The following is a 20,185-nucleotide window of genomic DNA, read 5'->3' as shown; positions in this document are numbered from 1 at the left end:
GGTCCTTAATAAACTGCTCATCACGACTGGTTGTCCAAGACATGTAAGCCAAGGAGCAGGGATACATTGTACCAGAGTAAAGTCTCACAGGCATACTGGATTAGAATGCTATGGCAGTAATCGTGGTGGAAGACTTGTCACTTTCATGTCATGATGACTCTGCAATCAAAATTCTGTCTCCTTTAATACAACCGCTAGGTAGATTTGGTTCTCATCAAGACACCATAGCAAAAAAGTTAACGACGTAGGTTTATGTCATATCATATACAGTTCTGTGAATTTCACTTTTCACAGTATACACTAAAGACATTTAATGTCAAATTTAATGTCAATCAAAGTTGCCACTAGTATGAAGAAACTCAACAGCTCTTGATGAGAATTCAAGAAATCTAAATATAGGCTTCTATATCGTTTCGCCAGATATTCGATTATATCTTCAATGTCTTCGTGTAGTAATGAATTATATAGGTGATTAATAAAGATCCTATAGCTATAGTAGTTAGTATTCCCATAGTAGCCAGCGTACACCATTTTAGTCTCTCCTTCTGTCATCTATTCTGATAATTCTTTGAGCCTATTGTACACTTCTGATTTCTGATCTATCTGATCGCCATTGAACTTGAAAACCGCAAAATAATGACTTGCTCTCAACTTATGCATTCCGTTATCTTCAAACGATCGTCTTAACAACTATTTATATCATTCTTATTTTTTAGCCTTGAGCTTATAATGATAACTGTGCAGCCTTTGCTAAACAGGTACACCCTCACTCCATAGTTTTACATCACCTAGCACGAAGATGGTGGCTCTCTTTGGGTGTGAAACCCCCTCGACTTAGAACAAATTCGTTAAGTGCATCTAGAAACTCGAGTATGATATTGGTTCAAAAGAAGTTCCATATACCTCAACTATCATGCAAAGAGAGCTCCTCAAACTGGTCTCATGTCAGTTCACAACTTCCCAATTCTTCAAACGAAATGTTTCGAATCTGGTTGCGACTAGTCTTCCTAAGATGTACTTCAGTGGTTACGATAGCAAAGATTTAGTCACCTCAATAGAAGATTCACGACATCTCAAAGTAAATCCTCTTATTGTTCTGTCAACTTTCAATAACAAAGAAGCAAGCACTAGAGTGGCATTAGACCTCCCGCTGCTAAGGCTTCAACCTGAAATCAAGAATTCGGAATTCATTGAACGCGGTAATGCGTCACTTGGATTAGAATCAAATCCTTCGCTTCAATATGTAGATTATTTCACCAATTTGATGATACGAAGTAGGATCAAAGGAATGGGTGTGAAGAAATTCAAAGAGAAGTACCTTACGCCCCTTTTCGATGTCATTAGGCGATCCGCTTATTCTGAGACTCCCAGAAGCATATATCATGATGCAGATTGGAGATTCTCGCATAGACCTGAATGTCCAGAAGTATTTTGATAGTAGCATATCACCTCAACTACAATCATTATTCACAAGTACTTTGGGTTTGGCTGACCGGTTTGGACGGACACCAATAAAAATACCACCATTGTATAGAAAAAACAAGTTAATTATACCAGATATAGCACATATTCAGTTTCTGACAGACGAGCTGGTGCCATTTATATGTCATGCCATTGGTGACATTGAAAGCACACGATTTCGATTATCGGAAGGGTTATCGCAATTTAAAGATGCAGTAGATAAGTTTGTGAACCTGGAGGAGAAGCAGACAATCTTCCGTGATGGTGAGTGGAACGAGGGAGTGGCCTTTGTGTTGGTATTACGGAAATGTTTATATCACGCTGTCCTCTGTGGCACTGACCGTATATTCCTCACCGACCTACAAAGCTTTTCAGGGTTTTTCCACTTTGCTATAAAGAATGACCGCATGATGATCAGACATTTTTTAATTGACAACCCTGAAAGTGTTAAGCATGGAATTTCATATAGGTCAGCCATAGCAGGATTTTTCTATAATGATTATTGTACATCCATGAATATCAAATTTAGCCTGTGGACTGCCGAAGAAATCAAGCATCCTGTGGATCCACTAACCAATGTAAACTCAGATGGGATTGCTGAGTCAGGGTGTATTCTAGAATATTCTAGCGATGATGATTTTGAGTTTATCCGTGCCAAAACATACTGTCGTATAGTGTATAACAGTAAGAAATGCTATCCTAATTTGGTTCTCCCAACCACAGTCTTTTCCAAGATGTATTACTATAATAGAGATTGGCTATATGAGGATGGTAGCAACCAAAAATATATAATGGAACCTTCAGAGAGAGAAGAATATTATGGAAAAATTCCATAATGAAGTTGACATTAACGAAAGAATTGGAAAATCACAGTTTGCATCCAACTTTTGCAGGGTTCTTGCTTCAGGACATTGGAATGGAGAACGTGACCGTCCAATGTTGATATTTGAATATCTCGGAAAACTGATTCCAAAGCTTGCTTGGGATAGGTACAAAGTTTACCATGCAATTAAAGCAAGACTTAAGAACCTTCATCTGATAGGCATTGTGTATAATGACATCAGAATTCCTAATATCCATGTATCCTCGTCTGGAAAGGTCACCTTAATTGATTTCGCAAATTCGTATTTGTCATGTGATGAAGAAAAACACAAGGAGGACTTCAAGGCACTTGATGAAGTATTCGGCGTCAATGAAATCAATACTTTTATGAGAGTTAGGTAGGTGTTGTTTCAGTGTTGCATAACTATTATTCCAGTAGACATGCATTGATATAAGGTAGTGAAGGAACAATGGTGAAATTAGCAACTTTTTTGATCAGTATGGTGGTTGCGGGTAAAACACTTCAGATTTTGCAGCCATTGTTGTGCAGAATGGATTCCAGGAATCTTTGTCAAGAGAAGGAGAGGAGCCGTGGAGAGTCCTGAGCCAAGAACTGTATCATCGTTAGGATAGGAATTCCCAGCCTATGACTTTGCATTAGTCATTTGCCGTTACTCTTTACTTTACATGATTGCTGTTTTGAATCTAAATATCTTGTATATTTTATAATAAAAACGAAAAGTCGCTTATCTTTCCTTTCTGCAATAACCCAACTTCACTCCATTCTTACGAATACAATCTCCATAGATTTGACTGTACTGACATATAGCCATTGCCCCTTCTTTCCCCATCCACCACTAACAAACTGCCAGATTTGATAGAAGAGAAGTTCCCTTTGAGTTTATGTGAAGAGAACCTTCTTTTCCGTGGTAGAACTACTTAAGTTTTTGCACTTTGAATGGGGTGCGAATCTTGGTATAAGCACCAATGAATCTATGAATCTATGACCTTCTAACTAAATGGACCACCAATATCTACGTTTATATAGTACATTGACCCTTAGACTCAATGTAACTTAAGAATGACACGACCTTGACATGTTTGGTTGGTTGATATCTACTCATTATTTATATATTCAGGAAACCCTACTCAGAGCTCTCTAATTCTATGAGTCCTTCAGTATACGCGATCCTACATAATAGTTAACATAAAATTTCCGCGTTTGTCCACCTGATTTCAATAACGTGATCATACTTCTCAAGTTTCTCAAAACGTCAAAGAAGACGGTCTTTTAGCGTTTCCAACCAAGTTATTCTTTGTATTTACGCCAAATATCTCCACCAGAAGCTCAGATATCGGTGTGACGATTGTTTCAGCTGGACATAGCCGTGGATTTGACCTAGAATCCTGATTTTGGGTTGTAAATTCCACTTGATACTTCCTTTTTTATTGGCCTGTTTGGTTGATCTTCAATCGATAAGAACCATTGTAGTTACCAACAATTGATGATGAATACCGGCGTCAACAAGGGCTCGGCCGTGTCGCCGCAACAGCGACCCTCACTGCATCAACTCACACCAGCACAGATCCAACAAGCGAGACAACAGCAGCAATTGCAGCATCAACAACATCAACAACAACATCCTCAGCATCTCCATCAGACTCCACAGTTGAATCAAGCCCAGCTTCAACAGGCTCGAGCTCGGCCAAATGCCCAAAACTACCAGTTTTTGACTTCATCCCAAGATATACTTCGTAAATACGCCCGTTATCCGGCATCTCTTACTCTCCATATCTTTGAAACACACTACAGATTCAACAATTCACAAGATTCCAACATAATACCCAAAAATTCGCCAATGATCAAAGACTTTCTCCAAAACGTGATGAGGGAGCAAATCCCCGTGGAAATGAGTGAATTGCTTAAAGATTTTTCTGTCAAGTCATACGACGGATGCTTGATTCTCCAGGTTTTCGATCACAGGAATATGGTGCCAACGGGACCAGTAAACCCCTACAGAGCCGCATCGACAAATAATGAGGCTGCCAAACAGGAAAACTCCAAAGACGGCTCAAATGGCTCGTCTACTACTGCAAGTGGATCTAATGGCTCAGGAACTACTACTTCAGCAGCTCCTTCTACGGTTTCCAAGCCAAAGACTTATAGAACTCTTTTGAGACCTACCCAACTATCACTCTACTATGACTTGTTGTATTATACAGATGCAGCATTGACCAAATTCACAGATTCGTTATCTCTTCAAATGGAATCAGAGATCTTAACTCTCACTAATCGTAAATTAGATTTATCCGTGCCGTTGAATCCATACCTTTGCGACGACTATCTTCAACCAGAGCCAGAGTACCCTCAGAAGGTTTGGGACGAAAAGATACAAGACTACCGCTTGATACATCTGCACAGAGATGCAGTAGATAGACCAGTCAGAAAGATTCACCAGGACGAAATGGTTCTTCACAAGACGTCTGAATATGAGGAAATCATGTTACTCTTATCGAATAAGTACAAGAGAAACGATGAAGCCCAAGAGAAGAAATTGATCGTAGTAGGACCTTCTCCCTTGGTTTCTTCCACAACAACTACCTCATCTTCTAATAATACTGCGAAACCTACCAGCAAAGAAGGGACCACTAGTTCTGATACCAAAGGCAAGAAGAGCGATAAGAGCACACCTTCGATGCCCTCAGCACCTGTTGCCCCACAATCTACCACACGTTCTACAGGTCAATTCATGAGATTACGTTTGATTGAGGAGATTAGGAAGAAGAGAGAGGCTGAGAAAGTCCAACAAGAAGCTAAGCTACAAGCACAAGCACACGCCGCTCAGCAGAGCGATGCAGCTGCAGCTGCAGCCGCTGTAACGGTAGCTAACCAGACTGTTAGCAACGAAAAGCGGAAATTAGCCGAGATGGAAGCCCAACGACAACTGCAACAGCAACCAGCACCAGGAATAGGGCCAAACCAACAAGCTCAACAGAGCCAACCAGCACTTAAAAAAGTCAAAAAAGAACCAATTAAACCCGGCAATACCCCCAATAATGCTGCTCAAATACCTACCAATCCGACCCCACCAGTGGCCCAACAACAATATAAGAGACCTCCAACGGTTAATAGCGGTCCTAACGTAGCGCAACCAAACACTTTGCCGGCGGCTGGACAGGCAATTAGAAATGGTAATGTGTCTGCCCAGCAACAACAACAGCAACAGCAGCAACCACAAGGCGTACCTCAACTGACACCTAGTGTGGGAGGACAACATGCTGGACAACTGTCTGCTGGTCAGCAACAAGGTCAGCAAGGACAACTGCAACCAACCCTTCAGCAGCGTCAACAACAACAGATATTCCAAAACTCATTGAGTCCGGAGGAACAGAATGTGTTCAGACAGTTACAGTCACGTATGAATGCATTTGCTGTGATGGGAAATACTGGTGTTGCACCCAACAGACAGCAATTGACGCCGCAGCAACAACAACAGGCATTACAGCAGGCTAAGTTGATTAGCCAGCAGTTACAGCAAAAGTTTCCAGTATACTTCCAAAGCTTGAGACAGTTTCAACTTATCCAGCAGCAGAAACAACAAAAGCAGAAACAGTTACAGGAAAGGCAGATGCAAGCAGCTGCTGCTGCTTCCTCCTCCTCTACAAGTGGACAGCAGTTCAACCAGCAGCATTCTAATGTTGCAGGCAAGGCTATTCCTGGACAGCAAACAGCAGCCCAAATCGCCGCTGACAAGAAGAAAAGAACTTACAAGAAGAAGGGTTGAATTGTTTATATATATTGTATTAGTAATGACTTTGTATAATGTACGAGTAATATGGAATTTTTGGATTTATGGAAGAGGATAGATCTAGTGAGACTTTCCAGTAAGACATTGACTTTATATGTTACAAGTCTACAGATTAATCTCATTTCCAAAAAACAAATAATTTAATATAACTATATGGTAGAGTAGAAAACAACAGAGAAACAAACCAAAGATAAGATAACTTAATTGGACAAACAACCTAAGAACCACGGAGAACCCCAACCAGAGCCCAATAAACACCATGTAGGATATCGTAGATGATAAAAGCGATAAAGACAGAGATAAAAGAAGCAAAACAAGTAAAAATAAAATGGTATAACGATGGATCTAAGCACAAATCTCCAAAGCGTAGAAGTGAAGTAAAATAAATCTCACTAACCATGTGAGCTTAAAAATGAAAATAAAGCTACTCAGGTGGAGCAATGGTACTGCCGTAGATTCCAAGGGCAGTAACTGTGGCCAAGACATATATGAACGCCTTTCCAGCTTCCTTCGCGTACTTCTTTAACGTAGACTCCGATTTTTGCTTCTTCACTGGAGTTTCCTCAACTGGGGTATCTTCAAGGGGTTCATTATCGTACAAGTCAGAAATGGATCTCTTTCTCAGCTGAGTTAAGTCGCCAAGTGGTAATTCCTTCCTTAGCGAAGGAGGAACACAGCCGGTACAGCTATGAAACCTGTCCTTAGAACTCCCAGGGGATGCATTATTGACCTCTTTCTCCTCAACATCATTCGGGATAACGATGTCCTCTTCTTCAGAAGAGGATGACCAGTGAAGTGAATCCTCAGAGGCTGACGTGGATTCTGAGCTAGAGCCTGAACTGGAATCTGAACCAGAATCAAGATGTGTGAATAAGGCGACTTCGACATCAGAATAGTCTTCGTTTAGATCATGTTGGCGGATAACTGCTGCTGCAGTAGCAACATCCAGAGCAAGGTCCGAATCATCCGTATAATGGAAATGGCTATCAGAAAAGTCGGAATTGATACCTTTTTCATCTTCTTCATCTACTTCTTCGTCATCCTCGTCAGAGCCCACCTCCTCTACAATGACATTGTGCTCTTCATCTGAAAGGTAAACCTCCGAACTATTATCAACAGTGAATAAGTTACTGTCATCGTTGTCGTCGTCTTCTTCATTATCCTCATCCTCATCATCATCTTCTCTGATCAAGTATGCATGTTCGTGTTCGTATGGAAGTTTCCTTTGACGTCTTGTTGTGCAGTCAGAGCATGATTCAAATCGATAATATTCGTCGTCGTCTTCTTCGGAAATGTCCTCATTGTCTTCATCATCTTCAACCAAACCTTGGTGGTCATTCTCGTTGTCATCTTCGGCACTTGAAGTCACTTTGTTCAAAATGGCGATAGCTTTGCTTCTTGTGAGCTTTTCAAGAATAAGATTGTCTTCTTCGTCAGCAATTTCATCATCTTCTGAGGCTTTAATATTGTTCCAAATTGCACGAGCTCTTTTCTTGCTAATATTGAGAAGCTTCTCAAATTCTTGAGTTTCCTTCTCCACCAGTTTTCTACCGTCACCTTGATCTTCTTCCTGAAGACCGCTAGAGGCATTGATATCTTCCAAAATAGACAGAGTTTTTTCTTTAGTGAGCTTCTGAGAAAGTGCTTCACCATCTTCTTCATCCTCAGAATCAATGGTCAAGTCAATTTCCTGAGTCTTACTAAAAGAATCATCAATATCGTCCTTCTTCTCGCGGTTTGGAACGAAGCATGGCACGGTGCCAGCCAGTCCTGGGCAACATTGAGTGTAATATAAGTCATCTTCGTAGTCTTCGTCATCGTCATCATCTTCGTCTTCGTCCTCGATACTAATTTCCGCTACATTGTCGTCCGTTCTCTTGTCTTCTTGTTCTTCAGTGCAGTTCTTAGAAGAGAAGGGAGCCTCTTCCACAACGGAGTTTGATTCCTTATTGATGGCCTTCTTCTGAGGGAAGAATTTAATCAAGTTGTCAGAGATCTCAATCTTGAATTCAAGGGCCACATTTGGAGAGGCAAACTCAGACAAGGGAATGGTTTGCTTGTCCTTTTTGTCCTTGTACTTCTCTAAGACAGCTTTAATCGTAGCGGATGGCTTAGAGATAATAAAACCAATAGTATCGCCGCTTGAAAGCTTGAGGAATGTATTACTCACAATCAAGCTATCGTTGAGAATAGTTCCAAAAGTGGAGTTCAAGTCCTTGAGGTAGAATGACAGATCAATGTTCTTGATTACGGCGTGCAACTTTGACAAGTGACTGTTCTTGAAGTACAAGTTGGTTAACCAAGCGACTCTGCTGAGATCCTTATCGGAAGCCCTTCTGACAAAGACCTCTTGGCCCTTGGGGATGTTAATGATTCTTTCGTTGGATATTCCAACTGAGCTTGGAGCTCTTGGCGAGGCTTGTTTAGTGGTAGCCATAGTTAGCGTGTGAAAGCCCCCTATTTGACCGTCTATGACAGTTGAATTGCGTAAGGAAGTGTAGTAAACGACGTTGGAGTCAGTGTATAGCGATAACAGAGCGTTTTAGCGACCTTCTGGCGAAAAAACGGCACTAATACCACGGAATTCTATCGGTTCCTGTGGTGTCACACCCTAAAGCTGATCCTTATCAGTAAGGAAAAACGGCGGCAAAGAAGTAGTGGGGCACAACACGGGAGATCTGATAGACACGGATCGAAGTCGTGGTACTGGGGTTGAGGAATTGTTGTAGAAGCACAGGGGATTGGTCTGCCACTGTATCTAGAGCGTATATTGTGGTATTAAATGTCGTTTAATGTGTTTGCCTTCAAGAAAAGACATGTATATTTATATAAATAAGAATAGAGGGTCCACGTATATAAAGGGAAATAATAATAGTAGAGATAGTGAGGGAGAGTTGAGGGGGATAGTGAGAGTGAGAGTGAGAGTGAGGGAGATAGTAAGAGTGATAGGGACGGTGTGTAGTACGGTGGTGGTAGGAATGTTTTCGCAGTTGTGTTTAGTGAGAGAAGTGTAGGGATGACTACTGTAGAATTGTCGGAGTGGGAGGTACAGAGTGAAACTGTGGGGGAGTACTATAGAGCTGCTGAATTGGGGAGCTAGTATACGACGACTCATGAAGTGGAGATGGTGGAAGGAGATGTGCTAAACAAGAAAAAGGCAAGAGAGAGAGAGAGCAGTGCTTTTGTAGAGGTATTTCATTCGTTGTGGCATGAGTTAGTACCAGCTAGTTCAATACACTGCCAGAGGGTATTTTGGTATTTTGTGGCGAAAGAAGGTGAACTTTAGCGAGAACTGAAAAGCAGCTGTGGTAAACCGGGACCACGGTATTTTCCCTTTGTGGTAGTGACTCAGAGTTCTGTGTGAGTTGTGTTTTGTGTTTTAATAAGAAAATGGCACCAGAGACTCTAACGCAGAGGGGGGGGGTTTGGGTAACTAAGAGTAATCCGAAATGTAACATCTGAAATGAGCTGTGTTGACACCACTCGATGCAAAGTTGGGCTCTGACCCCAAGCTTTTGTTCAATCGTCGTGGCTACTCAAGAGCTCTAAGAGTCTGATACGACTTCAAGGGCAGAGAACTGACTAACAATTCTGGCTAACAATCGGAAATTGCTGCGAATCTGAATCAGTAGATCCGACAGTAAAATTTCATTAATGACAATTGGTTCTTGGATCATATCAATTCGCATGAGCAAGTCTTGTCAGAATCAACTCTGCATTTCTTACCTCTATATCTATACTACTCACTACCCACGTAATATGGCTCCCAGTTATCGTGAAGAATAACTATTGATGATGAACAACAGCCACTCGTGCTCTACGGGCCACATGAGCACTGAAACTTCAGAAAAAAGTGACATCCCGCGGCCTGGCAACCATAATGTAACAAAATATACAAACTATACAATACAAACTATACACAACGCCCCCTCCCCCATAAATTACTAAACAATACTATTACTACGTACTTAGTATGACCTTATTTCCATATGGTAGCTCCCTGACTGCTGCTTCTGAGTGCTGCTTATTTTTATTGTTGCAAAATGCAGGTTTTACTGATAGTGACACATCACTGTTGCGATGTCACATTTCCTAAAGGCTATTCTATTACACAATTGATACTACAAAGTTCAATACAAGGAACTTTTCACCTTCACTATATACACAAGGAACAACCCATCCTCCGCCACCCTAAACACTCAACCCAACCTGCGATGTATATACCCCAACCTAAACACTTCTTCTTGCTTGAATGGCCTCTTAGCTCATCCTGCCCTCCCACACTCCACGCATACATACAGAATTAGACATGCGGACTGCACCGGTCACAAGCCCTTCTCCTTATCGCTGATAAAGACGGATTTGCGTTCGTTGACGTGGTGGCCGCAAATATTTGGAGGCAGATGGTGATTGTGGATGCCTTTTAATATATTATGGTGGAAGCCGAATGGGTGGGATTATTGGGTGGTATGACTGGTATTGTTGGTATGGATCTTATGGTTCATTTGGCTAGTATGACGGGTATGGCTGATACGGCTGGTATGGCTGGTAGGGCTGCTGTAGCAAGGGAAATTTGAAACAGCTACAATTAACCATTGGTATGCTAGAACGTAATTGCTCCATATTACCTTCAAGTGGGGGAACAGGTTCAGAAACTGAACAAAAAGGAAACATCCGTAACCACCGTCCTCCCACTAACTTTCCATATCACTAATGGAACCAGAACAAGTCGGAATCCACAAAAGAGAATCCGCCGCCTCTAGCTTCTATTAGTAAGTCGATGGCTATACTAAGAATACTAGTCACGTGACTTCCTTGGAGAACCGGTCAATTGTCCTGGGGGTATGAACTGATCAGGTATTGTAATTATTAATATGGCCTAGCAAGCCTTTGAAAAGGATTGGCATCTTGATGACAAGTCTTGTAGTAGACTAAGTTGCCCCTTTTTCAGATTCCTCTGGTTTTAAACCTGGTTTTAATTTCTCCGTTTGAAAATCCACCTCTTACCTCATCTGCTTAACATAATATCATATCTGAATTACCCGAGAGAAAAACTCCGGATTGAGAACTCACTCCGAGCCGTATTTCCCATGTAATGCCTGGCAAGAATCAGCTTCTATATCAAGCATTATGTCAATTAACACGTACAAGAGGTTTATAGTAGACGTTTATAGTAGACGTTTATAGCAGACTTTCATGAAAGACTTGCACAAAAGTTCACTAAAGACGTTTCACAAAAGAGGTTTCATAAAAGACGACGTTTCACAACTGCTAGCAACCAAGACATAATACAAAAGGCTCCTCAACCACTACATTTTTCAGGCAATACATTTTACTTTTTCAACGAGGACATTCTTACAAAAGTGGGGTACCAGGAAAGCACCCACCTTTCACCTCTGATGAACAACTCTCATAAATTCTTCTCATAAACTCTTCTCATGAACTCCTATCCCCTCCCTCCACTACCTCCCCCCATACCTCCCCCCAAATCTCTTCATCTTCCAGGACTCACCTTCACCCTATCCACCTCCATTCCGACTCCCACCCTCACGTGACCCATCTCTTACTACGCCGGTTCCCTCACTCGCCAAATTCATCATAGTGAAAGGCTGATTTATTTAAATGGTTATTGATGTTCATCTTTTAAAAGGTACACATTCAGCCACGTCATCTGGACAACAATTAAGCTAGACTCGGAGGAAATCCCACTAGTTGATTCCACCGCTTGTTTGTTTTTGCTTACCGGCTCCAGCGGAGTTGACAGCTCAGTGTTCTTCATCGTAAACTCACCGGTGAGTAGTAGTAATCAGTGAACCTAGGTAATTACAACGTGAAAAATCCCACAATGGCATCTCAACAAACCGTCTATTACGGCCCCAGGCCCTTGCAACAGCTCAATGACAAAATGAGACATGGCTTTGACGCCGACTATAACTCAGAAAACTTCCTCAACCTCTTGGCCAATACGTTCTATATCTATTTCGACGATAAGCGCCAGAACACCAATGGTAACCCCATAACGCCGGAGATGAAACAGAGCCCAAAATACTTCAAAAACTATCAACCTATACCCGACTGGAAAGCCATGAAAGAACGTCAAAAGACCATCAGTGCTGTGTTGGTGCTTTGCTTGAATCTTGGTGTAGATCCTCCAGATATCATGAAAACTTATCCATGTGCTAAATTGGAGTCTTGGTGTGACCCAAGCTCTTTTCCAGATACAAAGAAGGCCATCGAGAACATAGGTAAGAACCTACAATCGCAATATGAGACACTTTCTCTCAGAACGAGATATAAACAATCATTGGACCCTTGCGTAGAAGATGTCAAGCGTTTCTGTAACACCTTAAGAAGAAACGCAAAAGATGAAAGAATTCTCTTTCACTACAATGGTCATGGAGTCCCTCAGCCTACTTCCAGTGGCGAAATATGGGTTTTCAATAGAGGTTACACTCAGTATATTCCTATCTCGCTATATGACTTACAAACATGGTTGGGTGCACCCGTGATATTCGTATATGATTGCAACAGTGCTGGAAATATAGTTCACAACTTCAAAAAGTTTGTTCAAAAGAGAATAGATGACGACAACGAAGGAAATCATGATGCAAGTGCTCCTTCACCCACTTCTGCATATCTTGATTGCATCCAACTAGCTGCTTGTAAGAGCAATGAGCTTTTGCCAATGAGCCCGGACCTTCCAGCAGACTTATTCACGTGTTGTCTCACCTGTCCTATCGATATAAGTATCAAATGGTTCATAATGCAGAGTCCTCTAAAGAAGAATTACTATTCTTTGCTTCCTAAGAACTCAGTGGGAAACGTTATCATCCCAGGTAAATTGACCGATAGAAGAACACCACTTGGTGAGTTGAACTGGATTTTTACCGCTATCACCGACACCATAGCATGGACATCTTTGTCGAGACCAATTTTCAAGCGTCTATTCAGACAGGATTTGATGGTTGCTGCACTCTTCAGAAACTTCTTACTCGCAAAGAGGATAATGCCTCACTTGAACTGTAATCCAATTTCTGATCCACCTTTGCCAGATTTGGTTCGTTTCCATCCAATGTGGGATTCATGGGACCTCGCAATTGATCAAGTTTTCTCCCAGTTGATAAAGAACAATGATTTGGACAAGACGGAACCTTCGCTACCACCTATTGTAACGCCACAACCTACTCTCCAGGGAAGTGCTTCCAATGGAAACTTGATTAAAGCAGGAAGCGTGTCGGCTCCATCTATTCCAGGAACACCTTCAAACCAAAATTTAACTAACTATCAGCATTCCACATTCTTCGAACAACAACTTACTGCATTTGAAATATGGTTGAAGTATGCTGGACCTTCCACAAAGGAACCCCCAGAGCAACTACCTATTGTTTTACAAGTGCTCTTGTCCCAAGTACACAGACTCAGAGCCTTAATTCTTTTATCGAAGTTTTTGGACTTGGGTCCTTGGGCTGTTTACTTGTCGTTGTCTATTGGAATTTTCCCATATGTGTTGAAATTGTTACAGAGTCCGGCTCAGGAATTAAAACCAGTGTTGATCTTCATTTGGGCTAGAATAATGGCTATCGACTACAAGAGTACGCAACAAGAATTATGCAAAGATAAAGGATACAACTATTTCTATCTTATTTTAAATTCCAATCCTATAAACCAGATTGGTGCTCCTGGGGCTCCAGGAAGTTTCAGTAGCAATGGTGTTAACGCTGGAAGCTTCTTGGTCAATGACGACCATAAAGCTATGAGTGCCTTCATCTTGACTTTGTTTATAAAGGACTTCAAGAATGGACAGAGATTATGCTTCTCTATAGAGATCATCAACAATTGTTTGAAGTTCATTCAAACCAGTGAGAATCCGTTATTACGTCAATGGTGTAGTCTATTATTATCGCAGCTTTGGAACAAATATCCTGACGGAAAGTGGATTATATATAAGGATGGCTATTTGAATAAGTTATTGACGTTGATCAATGACCCAATTCCGGAAGTGAGAACTTCTATCATAGTAGCAATTACGAATTTCCTAAGTGACGACATCGCTGGTCAACCGCAAATGCCACAACAGAATGCATCATCCGATTTGAGAAAGGATGAAGTGAGGCAGCAAGACTTGAAGTTGGCCAATACCATACTTGGATTGTTAGGCGATGGTTCCTCCATGGTCAGAAAAGAGATTGTTTTCTTCATCAATAGATTTGTCACCATCTATTTCAAGTTCTTTTTAGTGGTTGCTTTCAACCAATTGGAAGAAGAGATTGTGTTAATTGATAATTCGAACTATTTAAACGACTTCAGAAAGAGATCTCCTGCTTATGGTTCGATATTTAGTTCCATCTGGAAATCATTGTTGATTCTTTCCGAGGATCCACATCTGGAAGTTAAGCAGTTGGCAGAGACATTGATTGACTCTGTCATGGTGAAGCTTAACGAGAGTGAATTGGGCCCATTGGTGAAGGAGATGCAAGACTACTTGTTGAGCAAATCCACTATCAATATCAGTGAGAGCTTTAAGCCAACCAAACCAATTGTGAATCGTCAATTGGGTCAAAAAAGACAAATCTCTAGTGCATCTATGGTTAACCGTAAGAATAACATGTTAACTATCAATGGATCATCCATTACAACGAGGTCTGCTTCCACTAACAATTTGAATCGCCTGGCACATGATGATAGTGCATCCGATACCGAGTCAATTACATCCAAGATTAAGAATTTATCATTGGCAAGGATATTCAAGACCTTCCAAATGACGGAAGAAAGTGATATCAAGAACTTCTCTAGAATTTTGAATTCTGGACCCGTCCAAACTAATTATGGCGCTGAATACCGCCCAAAGACGCCATTCTACAAGCCTCGTGACTTATCAAAGCTTCCAGAATTACCACCTGTATCCGGGTTCTTTGAATATAGTTGCGAGTATTTCCAAGAACCCCAAATGTCAAAGAATGAGATTGATGAACCTGGTTCTAAGGAATATGTAAAGAGATTATGGAGACGTAACAGAAACGAGTCAATCATTCAAGAGACACAGCCTCAGAAAGAGTTGGCAATTCGTGGTGATTGGAACAAGAACTTGAAGACTTTAAACAACAAGTCACAACCAAAATTTATTAAATTTACTCAATTTGAGAAAGTGTTAGTGGCAAGCGATGAAAAGGATAATGTCTCCGTTTGGGATTGGGAGGAGAATAAGATTATCAAGAAGTTTTCTAATGGTAACCCCTTCGGTACCAAGATTACTGACATGAAATTCTTGAATGAAGATGACCTTCCTTTATTGCTTGCTGGCTCCTCTGATGGTGTCATTAAGATCTATAAGAATTTCCACAACTATGAAGATGATTCTGATTCTGATAATGAAAATAAGATCGAGTTGGTTGCATCATGGAGAGCATTAACTGACTTATTACTTACTTCTAAGAGTTCCGGTTTAATTTCGGAGTGGCAACAATCGAGAGGGTCTTTATTAGTAAGTGGTGATGTCAAGATCATCAGAGTTTGGGACGCACCTAGAGAATTATGCTTGGTGGATATCCCTGCCAGGTCGTCGTCATCTATCACTTCTTTGACATCCGACCAGGTCGCCGGTAACATTTTCATTGGTGGTTTTGATGACGGTAGTTTGAGGGTCTACGATAGAAGATTGGACTCAAGAGAATCCATGGTGAAAACATGGAGAGCAAATAGAAATAGCACTCAGTCGAAGTCCATTGGTTTTGGCTCCATCAGAAATGTACATATGCAAAGAGGAGGCTTCAGGGAGTTGGTCAGTGGTTCATCTGATGGTTACGTGAATATCTGGGACATTCGTTTGGACGACCCTGTTCTCACTTTTAATGCCTCTGAGAAATCAATGCGTTGCATAGATACACACGAGCATGCACCAATTATCACTACTGGTTCCAAGTCGGTAAACCTTTGGACCACTTCGGGAGACCTCATTTCAACGTTGAAGAACCCACACGATAACTACTTGACCAACAGAACTTCGAGCTACTTATCATCGACAACTTTCCACCCACACAGAATGACAATAGCCACGAACTACAACCAGGACGGTCATATCAATGTGTATACTTGTAGTGATACCATGGTTGAGTATTAATAGCGACGGTTGCAAAAGTACTTCTCAGTTGCTGCAAATTCTTCCCAAAAGAGAGATTCGCTCTGCAGAAAATTAATTAGCATTTAGCATAATAACGACAGTAATATAAATGTACTATAGGTAGATAAAGAGGCCCATGAGAGTGTAGGGGAAGTTATTTAAGGGGTGAAACAATGATATTATCTGTAAGAAATATTAGTTTTGAGTAACATGGGTTGTGCTAAATATTTTTGTTGAAAATGGAAACACTTGTCACCACTGAAGGTATGGCTTCAGACTTTTTCTTTTTAATAATAAGTATTAATTGGTAGCCACCACCACAATTGGGGAGTTGTGATCTCTTTCCCTTTAGTCATTTTTTTCTTTCATTTTGTAAAAGTGCTATGAATCGCTCCAAACACTTACTGCTAGTGGGAGGTCATCTTCTTTTTGTCTACCATTGTTATTGTCTCCATGGACAAACTCTATGTCATGTTCTCGGGCTCTGGTCTCACAGCTCGCTGTTATTAACTATGCCTCGCTTACGATTACTCTAATCAAATACACAGACACATACATACAGACACAAGAGGCAGAAACTACGGTAAAATACATCAAAAAAAAGAAAATGTCTGTCGCATAGAAGGCACAATCTTAAATCTGCTACGCAAATATGTCACGTGATACACCACTTCATCTCTCTGGCCCCTGGATCCCTCTGGATGCAACCAAGTCTTACTATCATTCTCCGTCGTTGTTGTTGTCGTTGTCATTGTCACTGTCACTGTCGCTGTCGTTGTCGTTGTCGCTGTCGCTGCAAACTCTCACTATCAGTCGTTAACTCTGCCTCCTCTTCATACTCTGTTAATGTGTCACTTTTCACTGTCGCGGAACCTTCTCTCTTTCCCTCACTAAAAGTATCACTTTTAAGCACTCCCTCACTACCACTCTTAAAGTCTCCCTAACAATCACTCTTAACTACCCTTTCTGCCTCTACTCTCCCTCACCATCACTCTTAACTCTCCCTCACCGTTCAGTCCCACCGCTCCCACTTCACCGCCCCCACTTCACCGCCCCACCTCTACATACTCCCACTACCCTTCCTCGCTCCCTCTCCTCCTTCAATAACCGGCCTCGGAGGTTACCTCTAACCGACAACCATCTCTAGGCTCTGTCCTGCAGAAATCCCATGACTATACAGACACAGCAAGATTTTCGAATTGATGGTTATGATTAATCATGTGTTTACTTGCAATAACACAGTAAGTTTCGGAATTGGCAATATATAATATATACATAAAGAGTAGCAGAAAAGCCGCCATTTGTGCTCACAGAAGAACCCTGGTTCATATCTTGCCTCCGTCGCCATAAATCATGTCTATGTCCTCAGAACTTGCTGCCGCCATAGAAGAAGACGATCTTAGGTTCGGAACCGCCAGAGAGTCAGTTGCAACCGCCTTTAAGACGGCCAAAAAACTGGCTCAAAATGACGAAAACATCTCCATATCACAGCGAATGATCAGCGCATGTCTGGGTTCACTCATCACTTCCCTTGTAGTAACGCCGTTCGACGTAATAAGAATCCGCATCCAGCAGCAACAGATTCTTCCATTGAATAACCCATGCTGCGAGGTTCACTTTCCTGAAAGTTTCCCCGACACTCCAAGAAATACCCTAGCCAAGGCAGGAACAGTCTCTGTAACACCATCTAATGCCGAAGCTTCTACCACTGAGCTCTTCTGGCTCACTAAGAATTACTGCAAGTCCGCTGACAACTGTAGTAGAATCACATCCACTTTTCAGGGATTTCAAGCAGTCAGTAGAAATGAAGGAATAGCAACCCTCTGGAGAGGTCTATCATTGACGTTGTTTATGGCAATTCCTTCTAATATTATTTATTTCACCGGTTATGAATACATACGGGACCATTCGCCCATTGGAAATCATCCCTTGAATCCATTACTTTGTGGTGCATTTGCCAGAATAATGGCAGCAACCTTTGTGGCACCGGCAGAATTAATTAAGACAAGATTGCAGTCTATTCCTTCAGACCTGAAGTCATCGTCAAAGATGCTCTCCACCTTGTTGAAAGACCTGTTCTCGGTGGTTAGACAGAATGGAATAGGAACCTTATTCACAGGTTTGCAAATCACCTTATGGAGAGATGTCCCTTTCTCTGGTATATACTGGTCCAGTTACGAACTATTAAAAGATAACATTTCCAGAGCATTGCATGCGGATTTTAACAGTTCCAAGCCTCATCAAAGTGATGAATGGAAAGTTTTTGCAACCAGTTTCCTCTCAGGTTCAATTTCAGGATGCATTGCCGCCTTCTTCACAAACCCGTTTGATGTGGGAAAGACCAGAATGCAGATCACAAGTCTGATTAGCAAAGGAAAGAAAATTAAGGAACCATCCATGTTCAATTTCCTCATAAATATCTACAAAAAAGAGGGCGTGGGTGCATTATACGCGGGATTCGGGCCAAGAGTCATGAAGGTAGCACCATCTTGTGCTATTATGATTTCATCATATGAAGTGGGAAAGAAGTTCTTCAAGAACGGAAATAGTAAAGAACTGCTCAATTAGGAAGGGTCTTGTACATATGCATTACCTAATTGTTATACCGTTTGATTTACCGTTCACTTATAGATAACATAGATTCATACATTATGTACATAGCAAAAGGAAATACATAATTCATAATAGGTAGCAGCAAGATTACTTCAAAAAAAGGGCACTAGGTCGACTTCACCAGTGTTCACTTGCTTCATAGCCGTTCTGGAACCCTGTACTTCTCATGTCTTCACTGGAAATTCTACTAGGCCCAATGTTCTGTGTTCCACGTTGAGGAATAGGTGGTGGTGGCATTACTGCTGTCTCAGTTGGGTTATTCTGGTCATCTCCTGGTTTACTCTGATGATTGCATTGAACAACCATACGACTGTGGTTTGCTCCTCTGCATTCGTCACATGGACTGCTCTTGCCTTCATAGTATTGGTTGTCTAGAACTTTGGATCTGTTTTCTCTATTAGTGAATGGCTCAGATTTTGGCTTATTTGGAGAGCCATAAGACATCGCAGAAGAATAGACAGCCCCGCTTCTGTGTACTGGCAGTCCTTGATACTTCTTTGGAGAAGAATGGAGGTACACTTGATATGGATCTAAATCTGATAAAAATTTGGAGTAGTTAGAAGTTGCTTCTTCGATTCTTTTGGTTGAGGCCAGTAAAGCATTTAAATATTCAATGATAGCTTCTCTGAGTTCGTTTGAAATGGCTCTAATGAATTGCTCCTCTCCTAAGTTGATAATCCTGCCGTTGATTTCCAACTTCTCGGAAATCAAAGTTGAAGAGGAAGCATTAGATCCAAACCTTGTTTCATTCTCCTTGTGTTCCTTGGTCAACTTGATGTTATCGCTTAGCAGCTCTTTTCTTCTCTTCTCCCTTTCACTTATGAGAGAAAGACTTATCTTTACCTTTTCTAACTTGTCACTTATGACGGTATTGGCAGATTCCTGGGTGAGGAGAAGGGCAGCGAACTCCTTGATCAACATCTGGCTCTCTTTACTGGGAATAGAATTGGCCCAATTAATGAAATCACCGGCCAACTCGGTTTTGAATCCGTGTAATTTCTTGTCAATCTTAAGTATTTTGGCTATTTTACCTTCAAGTTGTTGAGCCAGTTGGTTTGTAGGAGCTACATTCTTGTCTTCGTTTCCATCTAAGAGGATAGCCGACGAAGGAGACGAACTGGCGGGAAGTTTCAATCCTGAGAGATACGAGAACTTGTCAATCACTTTCATCAAAGCTGTTGTAGGTCTTGAGATGGCACTCTCGCTCATGTTATCTCTTATCTTTGGGCTTCTACTGAAGTTGGATGTAGCCGTTCTGTAATTCAAGAGATTAAAAGCCGCTGGTGATGGTTCCAAGTCGTTGGAAGCTGTACTCTCCGACTTTCTGAACCCTCCGTTCCGGAGCAATTCGTCACTGTGGAAT

The 20,185-nt window shown here is 41.4% G+C and overlaps 7 protein-coding genes across 7 annotated transcripts; 4 read left to right on the top strand and 3 right to left on the bottom strand. All coding sequences in view use genetic code 12, as the record gives it.

The window, feature by feature from the left end:
- Positions 1-1,012: 1,012 nt before the first annotated feature.
- RJT20DRAFT_151951 (uncharacterized protein) lies at positions 1,013-2,939 on the top strand (the record flags this gene model as incomplete). The annotated part of the gene is made up of 3 exons (XM_064919058.1): positions 1,013-1,336; positions 1,392-2,232; positions 2,270-2,939. 3 exons carry the CDS (start codon positions 1,013-1,015, stop codon positions 2,683-2,685), a joined length of 1,581 nt encoding a protein of 526 aa, XP_064772171.1. The 3' UTR covers positions 2,686-2,939.
- Positions 2,940-3,791: 852 nt separating this feature from the next.
- SPT20 (Spt20p) lies at positions 3,792-6,068 on the top strand (the record flags this gene model as incomplete). The annotated part of the gene is made up of 1 exon (XM_064918575.1): positions 3,792-6,068. One exon carries the CDS (start codon positions 3,792-3,794, stop codon positions 6,066-6,068), a length of 2,277 nt encoding a protein of 758 aa, XP_064772170.1.
- Positions 6,069-6,133: 65 nt separating this feature from the next.
- On the bottom strand, positions 6,134-6,435 carry RJT20DRAFT_65592 (uncharacterized protein). The gene has a single exon (XM_064921139.1). It carries the CDS (start codon positions 6,351-6,353, stop codon positions 6,198-6,200), a length of 156 nt encoding a protein of 51 aa, XP_064772169.1. The 5' UTR covers positions 6,354-6,435; the 3' UTR covers positions 6,134-6,197.
- RJT20DRAFT_65593 (uncharacterized protein) lies at positions 6,436-8,723 on the bottom strand. The gene has a single exon (XM_064921140.1). The coding sequence runs from the start codon at positions 8,527-8,529 to the stop codon at positions 6,517-6,519; it is 2,013 nt and encodes a 670-aa protein (XP_064772168.1). The 5' UTR covers positions 8,530-8,723; the 3' UTR covers positions 6,436-6,516.
- A 3,274-nt stretch (positions 8,724-11,997) lies between these two features.
- On the top strand, positions 11,998-16,209 carry KOG1 (ubiquitin-binding TORC1 subunit; the record flags this gene model as incomplete). The annotated part of the gene is made up of 1 exon (XM_064915630.1): positions 11,998-16,209. The coding sequence occupies one exon, from the start codon at positions 11,998-12,000 to the stop codon at positions 16,207-16,209; it is 4,212 nt and encodes a 1,403-aa protein (XP_064772167.1).
- A 1,229-nt stretch (positions 16,210-17,438) lies between these two features.
- On the top strand, positions 17,439-18,901 carry MTM1 (Mtm1p). Its single transcript, XM_064918037.1, has one exon. The coding sequence runs from the start codon at positions 17,563-17,565 to the stop codon at positions 18,775-18,777; it is 1,215 nt and encodes a 404-aa protein (XP_064772166.1). The 5' UTR covers positions 17,439-17,562; the 3' UTR covers positions 18,778-18,901.
- A 38-nt stretch (positions 18,902-18,939) lies between these two features.
- Positions 18,940-20,031, bottom strand: RJT20DRAFT_137546 (uncharacterized protein; the record flags this gene model as incomplete). The annotated part of the gene is made up of 1 exon (XM_064918574.1): positions 18,940-20,031. One exon carries the CDS (start codon positions 20,029-20,031, stop codon positions 18,940-18,942), a length of 1,092 nt encoding a protein of 363 aa, XP_064772165.1.
- Positions 20,032-20,185: the final 154 nt, after the last annotated feature.

Source organism: Scheffersomyces xylosifermentans (assembly GCF_036884685.1).
Source record: "Scheffersomyces xylosifermentans strain CBS 12540 chromosome Unknown RJT20scaffold_8, whole genome shotgun sequence".
Taxonomy (NCBI): domain Eukaryota; kingdom Fungi; phylum Ascomycota; class Pichiomycetes; order Serinales; family Debaryomycetaceae; genus Scheffersomyces; species Scheffersomyces xylosifermentans.
The sequence above is the reverse complement of the archived record's forward strand: the minus strand, read 5'-3'. Positions and strand labels throughout refer to the sequence as shown.